The following is a 22284-nucleotide window of genomic DNA, read 5'->3' on the forward strand; positions in this document are numbered from 1 at the left end:
CAGTCAAAGCATTTATGTGATCAATGTTACTTATTTCCTCAATAAGCAAAACAAGTTATTTACCTTGAATGTTCACCTGTAGAATCTGAGGATCTAACAGTCGTCCACTTTTCTCATAGATTGTCAGAGTATATTCACCATCATCAGTCCTGCTCAGGTTATTGATCCTAAATGTTCCATCACTGGGAGTAAATGAGGATCTGGTTTCTAACTGATTAAATGTAATACTATTCTTTATCCCACGGAGTATTAATGTCGTGTTTTTGAACCATTGGTATCTGTGTATTTCTGAGGTGCTGTCCATCAGCCGGAGGACCACAGTTCCTCCCAAAGCTCCATAACACTGAGCTCCATTTATTCTGCCATCACAGTAGGTTTCCACACCTGGAAATATATTCATAGACACAAGTATTACAAGATAAAACATTTTAAATCAAATCAGTGCATTTCTACTTATTTCATTACTTAAAATAAAAAAACATTACAAAAAGTACAAATACATTCTGTATTAACCGTAACTTCTGTGTTAGGGGGCTTTCTATGAAATTAAGACATTTGTCAAGTGTTGTGAGGAAGGCCAGGCGAAGTGGGGGACGTAGCCGCTGTTCAGCCGCTCAGAGCCGACTGAAGAGTCTGATGAAGAGCCAGAACCTCTGGAGAATAAAGTCACATCGGACTCTGCTTTTATCTGGAGCCGTTTACAAATGGGAGGAGAGCTTAGAGACTACTTTTAAACTTTCGAGTTGAAAATGGGGATTTATCTTCACTCCTGTGAATAAACCTGACTGCAGCAGCGACCCACAGAGCTATAATTTAAAAAAAGACAAGGGTGCAACCATAAAATCATGAAGTCTTGGGTTTTAATGTTTCCTGTGATCTAAGCATCATGTTTCAACAATTCAGTATCCCTACGAGTGCTTTTTTATTTTGAAGCAACTTTAGAGCGTTCTTCAGATGTATTAAAAACAAGAGTGACATTTCAGAAACATATGTTTTGAAAACAATATAGAAAGATTTAAAGAAGACTTCTTCGTTTGTAATTTTTTCTTTAAAACTGAAAAATTGAATGTATGAACTCTTTCTCTATGCCCCTCCTGACTTAGACATGAATATGTTGCTGTGCAGTAGCTACAGCTATGAATAAATGCAAGACAGCAAAAGATCTAAAAAGAACCTTCATATATGGAATACATTTCTGGTGTAACAGCATGAAATCAATGTGACTGACATTCAGATTCAGCATTAGCCTTATAACTAAGTCGATCATTTCTACATACGGCATTTGAGTGTGAGCAAAATAAAGCAGCTTTCATCAGGAACGTCAAATTAAAAGTTCAACATCTAACCATGAGAGACTCCGAGCAGCATCAGCAACAGTCCAATCACAGCCTCCATGTCTCTTCAGTGTTCAGCCTCTGTTGATCCAGTCAGCTGCTTCCAGACAAACCTCTCTACTTTAATCAACAGCAAACATGCAGATCTTAAACTGAGCAGCCTGAAATGTCTTCTCAGTGAACAAAGGCGTGAAAAGTCGGACCAGATAGGGTGCTGTTAAAATAGTACAGTTGAAAGAGGAAAGAGGAAGCGGAGTAAATGTGGGTAGCACTGGCAACGGTAAAGACAGTTAAAGCCTCAAGTCATCTGCTTGTACAATTTCTGACATTCAAATATAAAACTGTTCTTCAGTTGCAGACATATTAATGTGTTGACTGAGCTTTGTACAACATTTTAAATTCTCTGAAAAACTGAAATAAGTTAGCTTTTTAGACAGATGAATGCACGTTGAATCCTCCAAAGTTGTATGTAATGTACCATCAGAAATATTTTCACATCAAAGGTCCTATTGGTAAGAAAAGTTGATTTTTGTGTCTCATCCCCAGCTCGTCAAATGCTGATGCTTTGGGGTTGTAGGTCGGATCAGCAGCCATTCCAATGATTCAGTAATTGACAAGTTGGGAATAAGACTCAAAAATCATCTTTCTTACAAATAACACCCTTCAGGTTACCTAGTTTTAATCAATATAAAGATCTTTGACATGTGTGTTGGATCAAAAACTCAGTAAAATACTTCAATGCTTTCAGTCATCAGACCATCATCAGTTATGACAGGTGATTTTTACGCTGTAACATTGCATCAGTGTGCTCTAATTGAATCAACATTAATTGGAAACATCTGATGAACCATTTCTGTTGACATACAGTAGTTTTAGACAAACAACACCATCAGACATCACAGTGATGCTTCGCTTGTTAATCACAACCTTGTAAAGGAAGCAGAATATCGTAGCTACTGATTGTATCATTTCCGCATCTCTGTTGGGAACATGTTGAGCATCATTTCTTTTCAGTTTTGTTTTCAACAATCAGCGCGTGAGTGTCCTTAAAGTCAATGTAAAGCAATAATCAAAATGTGTTCTGAGTTTGTCACATCAAAGATGTGCTGTTAAACAACTTTCCAAATTTGAATGAGCAAAAAGAATGCAACGTTTGTAAAGTAAGGTTTCAAAATCATGTAAAAATGTACAGTGTTCTCTGCTCTGAAGCGCTGGGGCCATGTCCGATGGAGGATGACTTTAAAGATGGTGGGATGATTAGATGTTAAATTGTCATTTCACTAATCTATGAAGGAAGTGAAACAAATCATAAGTTGCCATCGTGCAGTATAAACTACGTACATGGTTTCTAATACAAAGATCTCCTATAATTATCTTAACTAACATATTTGTTCTGGCTGTTGTATCCTGCCCATAGTATCATCATCCACATGTGAGATTGGTGAACATATGTATGTTTTGATTAAAACACTTGCACAACATTTAACATGTACACAGCAAAACGTCTTTCGATTTTCAACATCATTTGCTGAAATGAAACTAGACACTACGGAAATTGGATTTTTAAGGGATTTTTTTTGACAGGTGTTATAACTTTCAACTCTGCAACACTACTTCTGCAGAAAAGTATATATTTAGATACTGAAAACAACTGTGAGGTCGCTGATAAAGTATATTTTCCATGAACACAAATGTCTCTTGTATCCTGGCTGAAAAATGTGGCATTTAGAAGTGAATTTAAACAGAGGACATAATGTGTGTGTAACCCAAATACAGCCTGCAGATGTCGTCATAACACAGCATGACACAACCTTCAGAAATAAACTACTTAAGCCATTTTTCTCCTGGTGGTCTTTAAAATCTTTGATATGATTTTAAGTGAGAGCACTTAACATTAGACCACATCTAAGTAACTGTGAGTGGTGCATTCTGTTGCTATAAAAATATTACTTTTATCAATAAGAGATATATATTAGAGATACATCAACATCTAGCTTCTAATAGAGTTTAACACAGGTGAAGGATAACAACAATAAAAATGAAAATAACACCCATATTTGCAACATTATGCTCTATTTAAAGAGATTCTGCTGAGGTTAGAACTTATTTGTGAGTGTGGATTTATGACCATCAATCTTTCATTGTTTTTTAACAAGGATGAGATCACAACTATAATGATTTACACCATTTTATTCTGTTCACTGACCCGATACACAGCTGCTGCAGCTAGTGCACATTACAAATCTTTTTGACCATCAATGCAAGATACAAGCACAGATAACTCCAAATAATTTTTCCAGCGCCAAAGAAATGTGAAAAGTCCTGTTTGCTGTTTGTTCCTGGTGTCCACGGTGTTTCACAGGTGACAATGATCCAGTTCCTTAAAGTCTAAACTTATACGGAGGGTGTCTCGTTTACTTGAGCCTGCACAAAACACAAAATAAACTTGCATTTAAAGCAGAACAAAGGGGTTTGTCATTTCCACCTACGTATCATGACTGAAAAGTTTAAATGCAAACAGCCCTGTGCAGTCTTACCTGACTTCTTATTGCGCTTCTTTTTCCAGCAGACGCAGCAGCATATCACCACCACTATCAAAAAAACAGCCGCTGCCACGCCACCGACTATGATCATGATGTGCAAAATGTTTTCTGGAGAGAGAAGAGCACAGTGGTAATTATAGACATTGGCATAATCCCATGAGGGGGGCGCAGGAAGGGCGGGACCCCCATCAATAACATGCAATAAAAGCACCCCTGCCCCCGCAGCCCTCAGCAGTGTCACATGATGCAGGTAGAGAACATGAGTGGAAATCACAGTGCATCCTTGGCGGCTGACCTACAGTAAGTAGTTCAAACAAAGGATATGTTGGACGTTTCTTTACTTCTCCCACTGAATACAATAAGAAAAACACCTAATTGTCTTTGCTTGTGAACCGAAGTAACAGCAGCGTTTGCAGAAGCAAATGTAGCAATGTGGTTTTCCTTAACTGACAGGATGACGTAGTGTTTGTTTGCAGAGCAACAGCACAACTTTTGGCGTCCCCATCTGAAATCCCTCTTTAGAAAATAAGAAGCTCAAAAGCGGATATTAGAACTTTGCCCCTGATCACACTGAACCTGTACGGCTTTTAAACTGGAGTTCTTTCAATTCCTTAACCTAAGTGTTGCTCATTATGTGTTTTGTTTACCACTTCAACTGTAGACACTCGTGCTGAGTATGACAGGAATGACTTTGAACAGAGGGAAAGTTTTCCTTCTTCAATACATGGCAGATCCACTTTTTCGACCGGTTTGTTGTTTTGTTTTACTTCAGTGTAATTATTGCAAAAACCAAGATGACAGTGTACACACCCTGTGGGTTTTAACTACTACCATTATACATTATACATCTACAGCTGTTAAAGAACAGGAGTTATGAAGTGCACTACAACAACCAAGAACAAGATTTGATTTGAATTGAATTGATTACCTCCACCAAAGAGATTGTTGTTGATCCGTGTCACATGTTTGTTGGTTTGTCAGCAGGATTACACAAAAAAAACTAAGGAACAGATTTTCATGACACTCGGACAGCGGACCGGTTAGGCCCAGAAAAGACCCGTTAACTTCTGGTATGGATCTGGATAAGACGGGTCCAGGTATTCTTTCACGCTTTCTTTAACATTGCGAGACAATGCCTTCTTTGTTTTTCTCCGCATTTTCGTAAATTTTTTTAGGGAGTAACATATGGATCTTGTTGAAAAGAAAGTCACACGCTATTTAGGTGGCTGGTATCTGTAAGTGAGTACAAAGGGGACTAGCGCCATTTTAGTTATGGGATGTGTCTGAATGTGTCTTGCGGTAGGGGATGTATCGCATAATTTGATTTTTTTTTAAAAAAGAAAGAAAAGAAAACTATATCAGGTTCACACTCGCCCTGGTTGATGTTTCGCAAATCTCTACAGCAGAGGTGAGCAGTAAAATACTGTCATGACTGAAATTTACAATGGACATAACAAACATGAGAACAACACCTAAGCTGACAGTTTTTTGTTCTGCACCTAAGGCCTCTTTTTCACAGTTCAACCACAGACCACATTAAGTAAATCTATAAATATTCACTGACTGAAGCCTCAGTATCGCTTTTAAGATATTTTGGTAATCATTTGCTGCCGTGCGACGCAGAGCTCAGCTCTAATTTTATCCATTTCATTTACATCTCCAACAGATAATGCTGCCAGATTGAAGAATTAAAGAGGAAACATTGCACAGCCTTCATATCAGCAGGTGTTTTGTTACATTAAATACCAAGAGGACAGGAGAGCAATACATTGGAGGATGAGGTTACATTTCAAACACTTGCCTTGAACATCGAGTTTTATTTGAATGTCTTTGATGCGGAGCCCATCGGGATCATAGACCTCTACGCTGTATTGACCTGAATCATTCCTCGCCACGTTTGTGAACTTCAACGTCCCGTTGTTGATGAAGAACTGCATCCTGTCACTAAACGCGTCCTGTATCGTCACCTTGTCTTTCTTCAGAGAGAACACATTTATGGATCCAGTGGAAAGCTGTTTCTTACACCGCAGCTGGTGTCTGCTGGCGTTGGTCATCAATTGGATGTACACAGATCCACCCAGAGCAATGGAGCACAGAGATGTGTTTTGGGTGGCGTTACATTTAGTCTCAGCAGCAGGAAAGAAAGCTACAGAAAAGGAGCATACACAAAAAAAATCAGCTTGAATACTTGCACCTTTAACACATTGCTGCAATGGTTCTGCAGAGTGTAGAACGTTGTTTATAAATGATGATGATTTTTACCATGCGATGCTCCAGCTAATGTCACAAGAAGAAAAAGAAGCTGCTCCATTCTCCTCTGTCATCCAGAATAACGATGCGCTTTGAGGGACTGGTGATATCCACAAAAGCAATGAACTCGAAACTGTTAAAACTGCTGAGATAAAACGAAGATGATAAACCTCAGCCAACAAACATTGTGGCACATACTGAACGACAGGAAACTGCAAATGGGAGGCGGTTAGGTACAGCGGTCGGTTGTGAGACAGGAAATGAATAGCTCTTACTTCTCCTTGCCTTTTGGCTGTAAACGATTGGGTATGATCATCTTTGGACAAACCTCCAGCACATGAAGAAATAATTTGTTCCTTTTTGTCAGTCTCATCTGTGCATGTTTGTGTCATGTGACTGTGGAAACAGCTTCAACAACAGTTTATGGAAAGTGCTGTATTTGGAAACTGTGAACTATTGTTTTTAGGGCACTTGTTCTTGAATTTCCGAAAAAAAATGGAAGTGAGAATCATAACTAGGCACGCAAATGAGGGTGACTGCAAGATGAAAAACTGAATGAATCATTTTAAACAAAAGAAATCAAAGAATCAACACAAAAATAAGGCTTGTAGGTTGGAGGTCTGTCAGTGTTATGGTCACATATACCTGTAGTTAGGGTAACTGTAACTCTAACCTTACAAGCAGGAGGGAAACTTTATGTACTTATGTATTTAAGATCAGCAAAGACTACTGTACACAACTTTCTACATGCTGAAACGTGGACAAAATAAAGTCGCTTGATGAACAATTACGAACTCTCTGAATGATTTTGGTTCTGCTTGTTCAGTTCACGGCCCAAACCTGACAGGAGTTATGATTTCATTTTAGGTCATATTGCTGTTGTGATTTACTGTGCACAACCATAAATACAACGAACAGACACAGAGAACCATCAACGTTCATTTGGACTTGTAAAAGTGCAATACTCGCTCTGCTTTCACTCTGTTTTAGACACCGTCAACTCTTGAGAAACATATTTCACACTTATTATACTGGGAACTGCTTTTTGAGAACTTTGCCTGGTGTTTAAGTGTCTGTGGAAAGACTTGTGTCAACACAATAGTGTCACAACCATATGAGAGGTGTGTCGTTGAGAGTTAGATGAACTTTGCCCTCCTGGCCAACATTCATTTAAGCTTGCGGTTCATTGTATCCAGGTTTCATTCCTGTCCACACAGTCTTACGATGGGATCACGGCACTCAGTTGGTGTTTATGGTGCAATGAAACTCATGAGAGAAGTCACTGAAACAGGTGAACTGTATAATTATCATCATTGTACATTCTTCGCATCAATCAAGGGAATATTTCAGCAAACCACACATATACAGTATGTCTGTATAAATGTTTTGAAAGTTTCACCAAACAGTCATTTGTCCCTTTGCACCGATTTGCGTACTCAGTACTCATGGTCGGATCACATAACTTCATTCTGACCTCAGCTACACACCTGTAAAGTCTTATGACTGCATGAGAACGAATATGGGGCTGTGAATTCGGGGGGCCACTGTAACTCTGTTCCTACTTTCTACCCCCATACCTCCGGCCCTGTTGCTCGGACTGCACCCATCTTCGAATTATACCTTCCTTATGATCTCAGCTGCACACCTGTAAAGTTCTGAGACTGCATCTTGCATGGTGGAGACGCTATCTTGTTTTTTGTCCACACACACATCCACACTCACAGAGTAGACACAATACCAGCCATGCTGTCGCTCCTGGTAACATAAGCAGAAAGATGCTAAAACAAGACATCGACTTACAACCTTGTATCATCTTGTAAGATGGAATCAGCTCTCATTTTCAGAACAGAATATTCAGTTTTATTCAAAGTAAATACACTCCATTTGAACAGTTTTCTTTGGACTTTTCCCATCAATCAGTTCTCCTGGAGAGCCTGAACATACACTTGCAACTACAGCCCACTAAATCCTGCCAGAGCTTGCAGAGAAAAACCCATCTTTAAAAAGTTCCGTCAACAAACAGAATGATCCCCATATAACCTTGTCCTTCAGGTGTGTCTCCTCTGAACCTTTTTAAGTCCTTCCTATATCCTGTTGGACATAATCCTCGTGTTGAGTCTCCTGAAAAACGACCTGCTTTTGGATAGCTTAAGCTTTGTCTTCCAATTCTTGTTCTTTTTCTGGTAGACACTGTCCCAGCTGTCCTCCTCCTCATCTCCTACCCAGGGTCCCCAGGCACCTCCATTCAGGTGGGGGTCTGCCCGCTGGTCCTCTGATGGATACCTTACTGGCACTGCAGTGCGATTGTAGTACACTAATCTAGCCAGCAATTCTTTGACAACATCTGGTCTCTGCTCAGAAAGGTCATAACGTTCATACGGGTCCCCGGAGATGTTGAAAAGCCACACAGATTTGCGGGGCTCGGTGTGGCGCTCCAGGTTCCACCAGCCGCCGGGGAAACCTGGAAGCATCTGCGGCGGTGTCCAGTCTCCGTAGCCGGGGTCTCCTGTTAGGAGTTTCCAGTCTCCAGCGCGTATGGACGCCTGCACAGCTGTATTCCAGATCCCATATCCTTTCTGCAGGGAGCCACTGCGTGCATGGTTGTACAGAGGATCAATATTGTGGAGGATCTCCAACCTGGGCGACTCCTTCCCCTCGCTGATAGCCTCCCAAACATCATACCCGTCCACCCCCTCGGTCAGGGACTCATTGCCACCTGCTAATCCCACCAGTGTTGGGTACCAGTCCGTGATGTGCACCAGGGCCTTACTCACCCTCTTCTTCTTCCTCAACAGAGGGCTGTGAACGAACCCCAGACCCCGGACACCTCCTTCCCAGTAGGTGCCTTTACGTCCTCTGAGCGGCCAGTTACTGCCACCAGACAACGGCTGGCCACCGTTGTCAGTAGAGAAGATGATGACACTGTTCTGGTAGTAACCATACTTGCGGAGAGCGTATGTTATATTACGTACTGCCTCGTCTACGGCTGAGACCATAGCAGCGTATTTCCTGCGTGCTACATTCTCCAGCCCACGGTATGGATAGATGTACTCCCGCGGAGACTGCAGGGGTGTATGAACAGCTTGGAACGAGAGAAAGATGAACAGCGGCTGCGACTGAGGATCGTGGGTTGCTAGGATCTTGCGGACTCTCTGCGTGTAGAGATGGGTGGAGTATTTGCCACTCTGGCCCCAGGCGACCGACTCCCCCTCATGGAGGTCGAAGCCACACATCCCGGGCCCATCACAGGAGTCGTAGGTGTAGTAGTTCACACTGCCTGTAAGGGAGCCAAAGTATGTGTCGAAGCCTCGGCGAGTGGGCAGGCACTCCTTCTTGTAGAAGCCCAGGTGCCACTTGCCGACCATGTGGGTGGAGTAGCCGAGCTCCTGCAGTCTCTGGGGGAGGGTGACCTGGTCAAAGGGCAGGCAGTTGGGTTGGCGGGGCCGGATGATGGAGTGCTGCAGGCCAGTGTGAATTTGGTACCTGAAGAGTTGATGATTAAGGAAAGTTTCAGAATGACTCATCTGTTATCAGACAGTTGCACACAGGAAGTGAAGTAGCAGGAAGTCAGAGAAGACGGGAGAAGAAGTTGTTACCTCCGTCAGCTTCATGTGTGGTGAACAAATGTTGAAGAATTCTTATACTTTTTAAAGTTTATGTTTATTCCTATACATCATGTGTGTATTACACGTACGGTTGCAATTATTCTGGATGATAAGCCTTCTAGGTCATATCTGAAAATGCAAAAGGTCAATAGACTGTATTGTTTTTATTTTATTTTCCATTTTTTCTGTTGTTGTCCTGCTTTGTCTTGTTTCATTTTTATCTATCATTCAGTTACTTTCTTTTCCTTCTGCCTCTGACCCTTGAGCTGCAGTAACAAATGAATTTCTCTTATTTTATCTCAAGAGGTTAAGACAGATAAACCACATAAAGAGATGTGAAAACTTTACTTAAAAAACATTGAGGAAACCAATTAACTCAAAATTACCAAGTAGAGTAGACTGATTATTTTAAGCTGTTAAAACTTTTTAGCTTTGAATATAAAATCTACTTTACTTGGTAATTCTGAAGCAATCAGCTCACAGTGTACATGTTTTGAATTTTATTTGAACACAAATACACAAAACTAACAGTATACATTGTACATTTAGGAGTTGACCTTCCTTTAAAAAAGTCAGGAACTGATTACCTCAGAATTACCAACCAAAGTAGTCTATTAAGTTCAGTTTGACAAGCTGAAACATTAAACAAATTAAAATTGCATTAAAAAATGTTATCGGTTTCCTCTATTGTTTACAGTCACTTTGTCAGATTTTACAGTGTAGGGGTACCTGTATCAGCAGGGTCTGGGTGTCTCATTGAGGAGTATTCAATCTTTTTTTAAGTCATTGTACTTTTTTCATACCAAATAAATATTATTCCACATCTCAGTGGATTAATTTATTAATACAATACTTAATATACAATAATAAATACAAAATAATAATACTAATATTCATTACAAAATCTTGGCAATCTGGGTATTTCCACTTGCAGTTCATTTTCCCCAAAAACATGCGAGGACACACTGCAGCTGGGCCTACATTTATGTTTGTTTAATTTATCTATTACTGTTTACTCTTACTCTTTGAATCATAGCAAACAACATCCCAAATATCTCTACATTATAGTAATAGATGTTATACAAGTTTGTCTCTTTGCATCGCTTTTCATTCATTTTAATGTTATTGCTTACACAAGAAGTTTTACGTGTTTAAGTATTGCAAAGTACACCAATTTGATCGTTCAATTTCAGTTTTTTGATGAACAAACTGTGGAAATTGTGTTTTACATCAATATTGTTCTGAGAAAAGTAGTGGAAAACTTTAGTCTGAAGTTCTGAGGACAAACACTCTACCTGCCGGTGATGAGTTGGCTGCGGGACGGGGTGCAGATGGGCTGGATGTAGTAATTCTCCAACTTCACTCCGTCAGCAGCCAGTTTGTCCAGCACCGGTGTCCTGATGTCAGAGCTGTGGTAGCCGATGTCGTTGAATCCCTGATCGTCTGTCATGATGAAAAGGATGTGAGGAGGCTGCGGAACGGGAGACCTGTCAACAAACGTCTGGTCTGGCTCATTTTCCACCTGGTTAGGGCTCATCATGTCCCAGGTCAGGTACCCGAGGCTGAGCAGGCTCATCATGGAGAAGCCGGTCAGAGCTGAGGTTGCCATGGTTATTTAAATCCCTTTATATCAGTCAAACAGATTAATTGTAATCAAACTGACAGCAAATCATAGTGCGGTGAGGATAAAACTAATCAAATGTCACAAATTGCGTCCTTAAATCTCAGTTAATCAATTCTGAAATGTCAGAGAAAGGCTACACCTCCATCCTCACTGACTTTCCAAACTGTTTCAGCCTCCTTTGAAAACACTTCAGTTTCCCCAGTGGTCCCATTAGACCCGCCCATTTGCCTTGCTGCCTCACTGAAATAACATCAACCCCCTACCAAGCAAAAACACACAGGCATGTTTCTACTACGACCAGGTGTTAACAGTGAGTTTACACCTCACACTAGACCTCTTGTGGAATCATTTTAATACATCCAGGCAGATGTTTTCTTCTGAATTTAGATATTATGCTGAAAAATCTCAGGAATTCAAAATAAAGGAAGCTTTAAACATGAAAGCAGTTACACCCGTCTCTCTTTTACGCTGTTTCATGGTAATTTGTTTCCAACGAACCACACTGCCAGCTCCCCAAATTACTAGAAAGCAGGAAAAAAAAGTAATTCCCATCTGACCTGGTTTAGCAGTGGATGACAGAGACTCTACAGAAAGACCCTCACTCAGAAAAACACGGTGTGTGGGGGGGATTTGAGTCTCAGGGCGACTCCAGGGCCCTACAGACACAATCACAGACACTGTTCGCCGACTCCACTCCACCGCGCTCACAAACACTCTCTTATTATTCCTGTTGTTTTATGAGCGCTGCAGACCTGAGGAGAGAGACAGAGCAGACTTCCCAGACTCTGATAACATCTCCAACCAGGCGTCAAAGAACCACTTGACAAATCATCCAGCGGGTCAACAGAAGGCAGCACGACTGCACAGCCTCAGCCACAGCTCCTGAGTGCATGGATTGCTTCATCATGCTGCAGAGTCGCTTTGATGAGGATTCAAAGAAATATGAAAGGCCCTTATTTAATTTGTTTTAAATGTTGATTGTAAAGGATGATATGTAGATTAAGAGAAGATGATATGCTACAGAGGGGTTCGTAGAGGGGCAATTTTTAAGATATGGACAGTTTAATTTCAGTTTAAAACATTCAAAAAATAAATTTGAATCATCATCAGAATTTGAGTCGTGTGAAAGATTTGTATTGGGGATGCAGAGATTTCCACTAAAGTTAGCATGCTAACCAGCTAGCCACAGCAAGTCCCGTCTCATAACGACACTTACTTGACGAGGTAAAAAATCTGATTAGTTTGAGCTCGGAGATGTATATGAGTTCTTGTTCTATGCTTCACAAGCTCTTAACTTTCTAATAAAACAAATTTAAAAAATAAGCGCAAAAAATGTCAAGCATGAAGACATTCTTGCAACTATTTTACAACTACTCCTGAAAGTACAACTGTACACCTTCTGAATTCAAGTTTCTCTCTTTTACCGAACTAAGACGAGCTTAATTGTCCTGTTAACTCATCGTTAAACACACTTTATTCAAAACTGACAGAAACAAAACCCACAAACTCACCAAAACCTTTCCACAATCACTTGTGGTTTGATAAAAAAAAACCTCAATTCATCGAGTAAGCTGTAAAAAAAATATTCCAGCTTTACATGCCGTTCTCACCCACTGCTAAAGCCCAACTCTTTCTCTTGCTTCATGCCTCTTCTGTCCCCATCTGCTGTCTTTGTTGTCCCCGAAGTCATAGTCCTGATCAGACCTGCTGTAAATCCCCTCCATACTGTATTCCCTGCCTTCAAACTGGCTGCCGTCTCAGAGACTGTGTTTGGTCTGTTGTCCAGTCGTGTTCATTTGTCAGCTGAGTCTAGTCGCTCCCAGTGACTCTCACTTCTCATGTAAGTCATTATGAAAGAACGCCACATCTTTACAAGCTTAATTGTAGATGTTTAACAGGTAATAATCTGTCTTTTAAAGGCGATTGAATCATGTTTATAAAAAGGAATTTGCTGTGTTATGCCAGGGTTGATTGATGCCTTTTTTACCAATGGCCTACCCCCTTTGAATACAAAACTGCCAGCTGGCTGTGGTGTTTTCATATTCGGTCATGGTTTCACTGTGCTGTGTGCCTGTCACATGAAAGTGGCTTATATCTAGCATGTCAAATTTCATCTGCATTATGTGACATGGTCGCCTACTTAAAGACTTATAGGACCAAAAGTTTCAACAATCACGGTGTCATGGAGCCCCAATTGATGCCCCAATTTCTAGATACAATGCAGTGTATTGATTTAATAAGAGGTCCTAATATTTGCATCTTCTGTACATTCCCTGAGTGTCAGAACTTAATTTTGCTTAATTAACTTTTTTAAACCCAAATCTGTTGAAGAACTGGAGGTCACTGAGGTGAAACACGGTCCGCATGTAAAAATGAGATCAGTCAAAGCCAGGAGTTGGCCAACACGCTGGAAGGTAAAACATCATACCTCGCAAATATTGATATTGGTTACAGAGAGACTTGTGGATGTGGAGGTCACGGGGCAGCTAAAGGATGCATAAGCCTCCCTTAAAAAGGGCATGAAGCTGTGGTAGCGGGTGTGCAGCTAAGGAATTTTAGGAGAAGAGCCTCTGAGTTGAAGGCAGGTCAAGCCAGGAGGGAGAGAAAAGAAAAAAATGATTGAGGTGTACCGAAGTTTTACACCATCATATTTATTTATGTAGTTTTCCTGGAGGGAGCGGCTCGGCCAGCAGCAAAAACCAGAGAGATGTTAAGCAATCCCACTGCCAAGGTTGGTGTTATTTATAAGTTAAAAAATGTTCGAACAACAGGTTGCAAAAGTCGACCCAGAGACGGATCAGGGATGTTGCCGAGTGTGTGTGCTGCCAGGAAAGTACAAGTCTCAAGGTCTTTTGGGGAAGCCACACTTATGGTCAGGGGAGTAGCAGCAGGTGCTCACCGTGTCAACAAATACCTTTACTCACAACTAACACCACCACACACACTCAAGCAACACACATGCACACAAATATTAACACAAGCATGTGCCCACATACTCGTCATCATTTGAAGTCTGAAAAGATGGTGATAGGTTGATACCACAGATTTTTTCACTGTCCTGAAGCCAAAAGAATTCAAGCATTAGCCAAGAAAGGGTCTGATGATGGTATTCATGGAGCACAGCTGACTTACAATACACCCCGAGTAGGCGTTTCATTGACCCTTAAATGTTGAATAAACACTATACGCGGTTTTTTGAGGGTTATTTTCAGTTTTTTTGTTTGTCATAACTTATTTTGGGCTGTTGCTAAATGTCAAAATGAGCTAAGAATAGAGAAATATGTTAATTTATTAGCATTCACGTAAACCGCAGCAGTCTAATTCCAGTTAGAGCTTGATTCAAACACAGTAAGTGGTCATGTTTCCAGGTGTGTAAGAGAAGGTCACTCTGGTCTAACGAACCAGTCACGATGAGGTGATATGTGACTCAGTGGATGTTTTGTGTGAAGATCACATTCTTAGACTCTGATTTCATCTCACTGATACATAGCATTATTTCAAATAGGCAAACACCTCACTTTCAGTGTAAAGTCATGCCTTACATCACTAGCAAGATTTGATGCTCTTGATTCTATTAATTAGAACCATTTTAAAATAAAACCACATCAGCAAGGTACAATCAACAAACACACAAACAAACGAGCTAACAAACTAGTATGAAGAAGGTTTGCAAAAGGAAGAGTCTGGGTGTTTCAGTCGTTCTTCAAACTCAAACATAAACTGTCTTCTCTTATTCCCAAATGTCCAGTAGATCAATATCAGTAAATATCTCATCCAAAACACAGTATTTCATGATTAAACAGTGACCAAGTGGCAAAAAACTCAGCAGCAGACGCCATTATCCCTCTGCGTGCCTTTTGATTGACAGCTCGTTTGAGCAGATATGAGCTTCTATGTCCGCCCTAGAGCTTACAACAACCCATGAGTGATCGTGTAGACAAGTGACCAACCCGCTATTGTTTCTCCTGAGCCACTTACACTTTCGCCTCAAGATGATCGATGCATCATGTAGCCAATGAGATTTAAAATGTGGTAGCATACAGTTTATATCAGTTTTTAAAGCCCTAAACATGGAAGTTCAGCAAGTTTCTATATAGTTTTATGCATTTTGCTCTTTGGATGTGCTGTTTTTCCACCTAAGCAGCTTCTGTAAATAAGGAAATAAATAACTATAATGAGTTTAGTGCTCCAAAATACCCTTACTCTCAAGTAAATTAAAAAAAATGTAGGCAGGACAAATAAATTAAAAAAAATCAGTGTATGCATACTCCTATAAATCAGTGACAGAGGTACTTACAGAGCTTCTGGCAAGAAAAAAGAAAACAGCTTATTACCTTTCAAAAGAGCCCAAAACCATGCCAGTAGTCGAAATGGTTCAACAACAGCTTTGAATTTATTTTTGGCTGGACTGGGATGTGTGTTTTAGGATCATTTTACATAAATTCCCAGAACCAAGAGCAGGTTAAATATAAGAATAACACCCTGATCGGGCAACTTCAGAAGGATGCCTTTTATTGTTGTGAACGCCTGTGTTTGCTGGTTGTGCGTAACCCTCCTAATTCATCCAATTTCTTCCAGAGGATGTGAACAGAGTGTCAGGGATCATCATAAATTTAACAGCGCTCCCTTGTCACTGCTGCTTAATTAAAAGTGGATGTATAAAACACAATGAAAGCTTGGTTTCATTCAGAAGAAGCTCATTACTTCAACCTTTAGAGAGGCTCATGAATGAAGCAACATCCAGAGTACGGTTTTCTGAACAAACAGCAAAGGCAGTAAAAACTCTTGTGTGTTTAACCAACCTCTTTTAATTTCTACGTCACTTTCCGAACAGGTTCTAAGCCTATTTGGGGAACCATAAAACGCAATAATAAGTTGAAAGGGAAGCAAAGAGTGGGGGGTGCTGCCGCTGCTGCTGTGTGTCGGTCGGCACCAGATGTTGGCTTTGGCTAAAGGAAGAGGTGCTGTTACTGAATACGGCTGCTCCCCTTCACCGTGAACACTACCCCCTTTCTAATCAACACGGCCCTGCCAGTAAACCTGCACATTACTTCCCCTCCTACCCCAATTTTCTAATCTGAGTAAGACTGGATGGAGGTTTTTCTTTCTTCCTGAGCGCCAGCCTCTGAGCCAAAACCTTTACTTCAATAGGACTGTATTCAGCTCGTCGCTCCTCTACTTTGTACAAAAGTACCTTTGTCTCTAGAGCTCGCTCAACATTTATTCATCTGTTTTCATTTTTTCAACATCAGTTCATCAAATCAGGGGTAATTTTAGGGCAAATGACACTCATCTTTCTCGCTCAGGTCGGTTTAGCTTCATTCAACAGGCTTCAATAATGTACATGTAACAACCACTGACAGATCTTTGCCCTGTAAGGCCAGACAACAATAACTACACTGAAGCTGGCAGGAAAGCTGACGGGGTTTCAGGCTGGTTAACAAACTACGGAAACGACGCCTAACAATGTTTCCAATGCCTCTGTTCTTATGCCTTTTACTTTTACTATTTTTGATCCCCAGAATAACTTGCGTAGCTTAATTAAGATTATTTACAGACCACTGAGTTACAGTCTCACATCTCTGTTGGGCTAGATGTCCACAGCAACACCAAATCAGACGAGACGAGACGGAAGCACTGAGATAGAGGCTGCCGAGATCTGCTAAGTTAGTTAGCTTTAGCAGGAGTTAGCAGGCAGGGTTGACCAATCATGACTGGATTTACTGCTTAATTTACTTTTGAATTAAACGTTGATCGACCAAAATATCAGCTCAAGCCACAGGCAAACTAAGTAAATTTAGTTTTTGTTTAGCTAAGGCTAGCTTTTGAATGATAGGGGCTTAGCGCTCTTTGCTGTCTAACTGACTGTTTCCTCAATCGATATGTACTTTAATACAGAATGAAGCTCTACTTGTGCGAAAGCTTGTCGGCAGTGAGTAGGATGACAATGTAAGAGATGATGAGACACACTACAATATGCCAATAAAATGCGTTTTAGACACACAGGCTAGTAGCTGGCAGGGAGCTAACGTTGCACGAACAAACTGCTCTCCGTGTGTTGAGTTATTTCGGTGACTCCACAGTTTTTAGCGAGGACATCCATTTTAACTATTCATGAAACACTTACGAACAGTCTAGCATTTGCCAAAGTGAACTCTGGTGCCTGCTCGGAAAAAAAGCGCAATTCAGGTCTTAACTTACCCAGAGGAAACGAAAATTGGAAAAGAGATCTCAGTAGTGACTCATTCATTTCTCCTAGACAACTATGAGATCTATGTGAGACCAAAGTGAGGCTGTGGCTGATTTCTCCTGTTTCTCAACTGTTTCTCCTGAGAAACAGGTGCAGAAAATCTCAACTTGGGCTCCCTGTAAGTTTCAAAGGAGATCTCATCAAGCTCTCAATGAAGTTTCAGAATGTCTCCCCAGTGCTGGAAAGGAGCAAGGTTTAAGCAGTAAAGTAGTCTCACCTATTGCTCCTAAGGAATTTTAGGAGAAACAAATGAGAAATGTTTGAGACCAAAAAAGACTACAACGAGACTGAAATGAGAACTCTCATTGAGCTCCTCCATAGCCCTAAAGGAGCAAGCTTTGAGCAGTAAAATGTTCCTCTGGGTAGTTTTCGACTAAATATTTACTTGTTTTGCTTTTGTATCGGCCTAGATAATAAGATTGATGCTAAAAGCAGCACAATAGAATAACAGAAACAGGTCTGTGAGTGAGAGCACCTGTGGGTGTGGGTGAGGCGCTCACCCAGTGGATGTGGTTAACCATGTAGCCTGTGTCAGCTTCAGCAGCAACAACCGCAATCAGTACATCTCCTGTGTCAAACAAGCATTTCTAAACGTAGATGCAGACGTTAAAAAACACGAAAATGAGTCTGACAAAGAGTAAGATCTCAATGTTTAAGCATCTCTCTCTCTCTCTCTCTCTCTCTCTCTCTCTCTCTCTCGGGCAGTTTTACGGTCCTCACATTATTTCGTACCAGGTGGGACCTCACAGGTGAGGCGGCGGTCCAAGCGCTGGCCTCGGCCCCTGACTGAGGGTGTGTTTGATTTGGCTCATGTAGCAGAGCCGCGGCAGCACCTGGGCAGGAAGGCCAGACACATCACTTCATTATGACCCTCCCGCAGTTCCATCAAAGGGTTGTTACTTTTAAATCAATAAACTAATGAGCCATAATCTTATTGAATGAGCCACCAATACATCATAAAGTTTTTCTACTTAAATTGGAACAAAAAACCTGACAGGTTGTGACACATTTAAGGTCCCCAGTAATAACAGATCTGGCCGGCTGTAGTTTGGGGGTAATTACGTGCGGAGTGAGCGCAGGTGTGAGCTGCTGAACGTGTGGAATGTGAAGTGGATTTATTTCCTGTGAGACAGAGTGCCATTTACAAGGGTAACCTGTTCAAATATCCCAGTCACTTTTACTACAACATGTCATCAAAGCCGAGGGAAATGGTATGCTTCTTGTTCATGCGCTCCAAGATGTAAAGTTGTTCCTCTTCTCTGCTTCAGTAACTTCACCCCTCTTGTCAAATTGCTTATCAACACACATCGGTTATTAGTTCAATATGTCATGATATCGATAGGAAACGTAGGCGGAGGAAATATTCAATTTCTCATTAAACAAATACTTATTCTTCCATAAAACCTTGGTGGTCTGTCCCATCAACACCGTGAAAATAGGAGCTGAGTCAGCCTCATATACGTTGCCAAACCTGCAGTGTGTGTGCAATGTTTGTAAGCAGTGTTGGGAAGATTACTTTGGAAATGTAGTTGGTTACAATTACAAGTTACCCTGTTGAAAATGTAATAGTAATGTAACTATTTCAATTACTTTCTCAAATTAATGTAACTAATTACATTTGATTACATTTTGATTACTTTTCTTAATTTTGAATGAAATCTCTCCACTATTAACCATTTTCACATTTTAAGACCTATAGTGTGATAAACCTTTCAGTTCAAAGGTTTAACCATATATTATGAGTCTGCCCTTAGGCCTGTACTGTAAAGGAGGCTCACTTCCTCACTAAATGGAGCGACAACGGGCTGATTTCAGCCAAGAGGAGCAGGTTGTTTTAATGGAGAGAGTATGAGCGATACAAAAAAGCCTGATCACAGCCTGAAGCAACAGTTTTGCTGCAAATATGACAAGAGGAGGCTGATTTTAATTTCTGACAACTCTACATTGAGCTGCTTTTAAATATGAAGCTTTAGAGCAACAACAACTGTTGTTTTAAACTGTGTTAAATATTGTTTTCATATATTTCACTGATCGCAATTATAAAATGCCAGTGTGTGTTTTATTGAAAGCGAGGCTGGTGTGCGTATGAAAATAGGTTACAGTGGGTTTTTTTAGGTGCTGTAACTACAAGCAAATCTCATGTTGTCTCTGTACAAAGACCTTTTTAAATGTGAGAAAACAGAGTAGACCTACTCAAGATTTGCATTTGGGCAACACATAACAGGCGAAACAATTAATTTATTCATTGCCACATTAAGTTAAATTATCTGTCCTGCTGCGAGCGCACAACTTCTTTCAGTGGTGACTGACTGTATATAAAAGTAAATAGGCTATAGCCTAATAAATGACCTCCTGACGCGAGTCGGATCAACAGCTGAGCAGCGTATCCCCTCAGCTGAACATCTGTAGGCGGAGACGCTCAGAGAGAAAGTAAACAGCAGCGGATCAGCGCGATCTCTCCTTCCGTACAAATGCTCCGTTCTGATCCAGCTCCACTGGACTTTCAAAGTAAAGGTCACGCCAGCTGTAAATGAGTTAAATAGTGAAACAGCTGCGCTTTTATAGCCGATTTTATGATTAAACTCTGAACAGAACCTGGTCTGGACCAGGTAATGAGCTAAGTATAAGTTACCATGGTGATCTAGCCAGGTTAAAAGAGAGCCACCTTTGTAATACAGGGATACGATTTATCAAATGTAACTTAAGTTGTAATCATTGAAATTTCCAAAAGCAACTGTAATTTAATTACATATTTTCTCCCAGTAATGTAACGGATTACAATTATGTACATTTTGTAATTAAATTACGTAACGTCGTTACATGTAATTCGTTACTCCCCAACACTGTGTGTAAGATGGTGAAATCAAGCTTGGTGAGACCCGCTGAGCCCTGACGTTGAGTTTGGAATACACATTGCTTTCCTCCCTGGTTTTGCTCGATGAATGGGACTCTTTCAGGTCTGTCAGCTCCTGCTTACCCAATACGCTCCTTTAACTTGACCCAAGGTCTCACCACCAGCTCTCTCAGATCTACTGCCTGGCAGCCTGTTGTGTTCAGACACCTTCAGTTGAAAAAAAAAGTCGTGCTTTTATCCACACACATCTGACGGAGAGGAGATCGACCTTCCTGGCAGCTTTTCAAAAGTTTCTGAATTGACTTGACAGCTTGTGGATCGTCAAGCTCTGTGGGTGAAGGATGTGTTTCCAACATGAAGGGATTAAAGACGAGAGCTGAGTAAAGGAACCCACGGCCACAAGAGTAGCAGCAGAAATGGTAGCCAGAAGGGACAAGAGGAGGTGGTTTTATTTTAAGACTTACAGGATAACGCCGGTGTTATTTCCTTCAGTATGAGCCAGTGGTCCATGTTGGCGCCCACTTTTAACTTCTCACCTTTAAGTGTGTGTGTGCACACAGTTATAAAGCTTGAGGTATCTGGGCTCGCTTTGAAAAATAACATCTGCCACTGTTCTTTTTTATTTAATATTGTGAGGAACACTTTTAAGGTTCACACAGTGGCGGACTCAAGAAACCTGAGGGGCAGAGGTGAAAAAGTTTAAATAAAAAGGGCACCAGCTGAAATGCAGAGAGGGCACTATACCCACTGTAAGGGCAGCCTGTAGAGGAAACTTTATCATGTTTTATTTACCATAGGGGCATCAGAGAGGGAACTATACCCACTATGTGTCCCATTTTTCTTTCAGGGATATGAAACAACCAGAAGCGATAAAAGCCTCTGCAGCTGAACGTTCTGAAGAGGCAACCTTGAGACCGCTGTTTCAGGGAACCTACATACTGCCAGAAATACAGATCAGACCATTAATATGGACTCTTACAGCAAAATCAGATTGCCCTTGGGGAAAATTACCCATAAGACTAGATTGATCCAAATCACACAGGCCTTGACTGCCTCATGGGAGGGACCCTGCCTGAGAAAGGACACACAACCTGCTGGAACTGCGCTTAAATTGACCAAAATCACAGGAGAGTTGTGGGCAAACAGAAGAGTACTGAGTAAGTTACAGTAATTCATGATATTCTGCTTAAAAAAGCAAATAGAGGTGATATTGCACACCGTGACTGATTAGACCAGACAGACAGCTGAATTGATACAGACCAGAAACTGCCAGTGTATATTAAGAAATATTTAATATTTTGCATGGACCAAATAGGGGTAAATATTTGAAGGTACTCTACTTGATTATTTCTATTTTTACGACATTATACATCTACTCAACTATAAATAAGGGGCAAATATTGTACTTTGACTCCACTTTTTTAATTTAAGAGCTTTAGTTTCTGGTTACTTTGCAGAATCCGACCATAAATAGAATACACACACACACACACACACACACACACACACATTAATTAAGCTGTAAAAATCATTATCATAAAATCATTATAGTAATGCATATATATATTGATATCAAGTGTGACAATAATCTGTATGATCATGATTCTGCATAATGAGAGCTCTTACTTTCTATGTTTCACTTATATTTACATGCTAACACTTTTTTACTTTTACTGAAGTTAATGCAGGACTTTTACTTGTGGCAGAGTATTTGTACACTACTTCTACTTGAGTAAAAGATCTGAGTACTTCGCTTCCACCAGGGCACTGACCGGTCTGTACCGTGGCTTTTTCCGCTGAAGCACTACAGCTCCCATAATGCAT

The 22284-nt window shown here is 40.7% G+C and overlaps 1 protein-coding gene across 1 annotated transcript; it reads right to left on the reverse strand.

Annotated features, from left to right (window-relative positions):
• Nucleotides 1–7546: 7546 nt before the first annotated feature.
• Nucleotides 7547–11506, reverse strand: LOC115568755 (arylsulfatase I-like). The gene is made up of 2 exons (XM_030396324.1): nucleotides 11028–11506; nucleotides 7547–9610 (listed from the first exon to the last, which is right to left on the reverse strand). The coding sequence occupies exons 1-2, from the start codon at nucleotides 11339–11341 to the stop codon at nucleotides 8212–8214; spliced, it is 1713 nt and encodes a 570-aa protein (XP_030252184.1). The 5' UTR covers nucleotides 11342–11506; the 3' UTR covers nucleotides 7547–8211.
• Between the last annotated feature and the right edge of the window lie 10778 nt (nucleotides 11507–22284).

This window comes from Sparus aurata, chromosome 18 (genome assembly GCF_900880675.1).
Source record: "Sparus aurata chromosome 18, fSpaAur1.1, whole genome shotgun sequence".
NCBI classification, from domain to species: domain Eukaryota; kingdom Metazoa; phylum Chordata; class Actinopteri; order Spariformes; family Sparidae; genus Sparus; species Sparus aurata.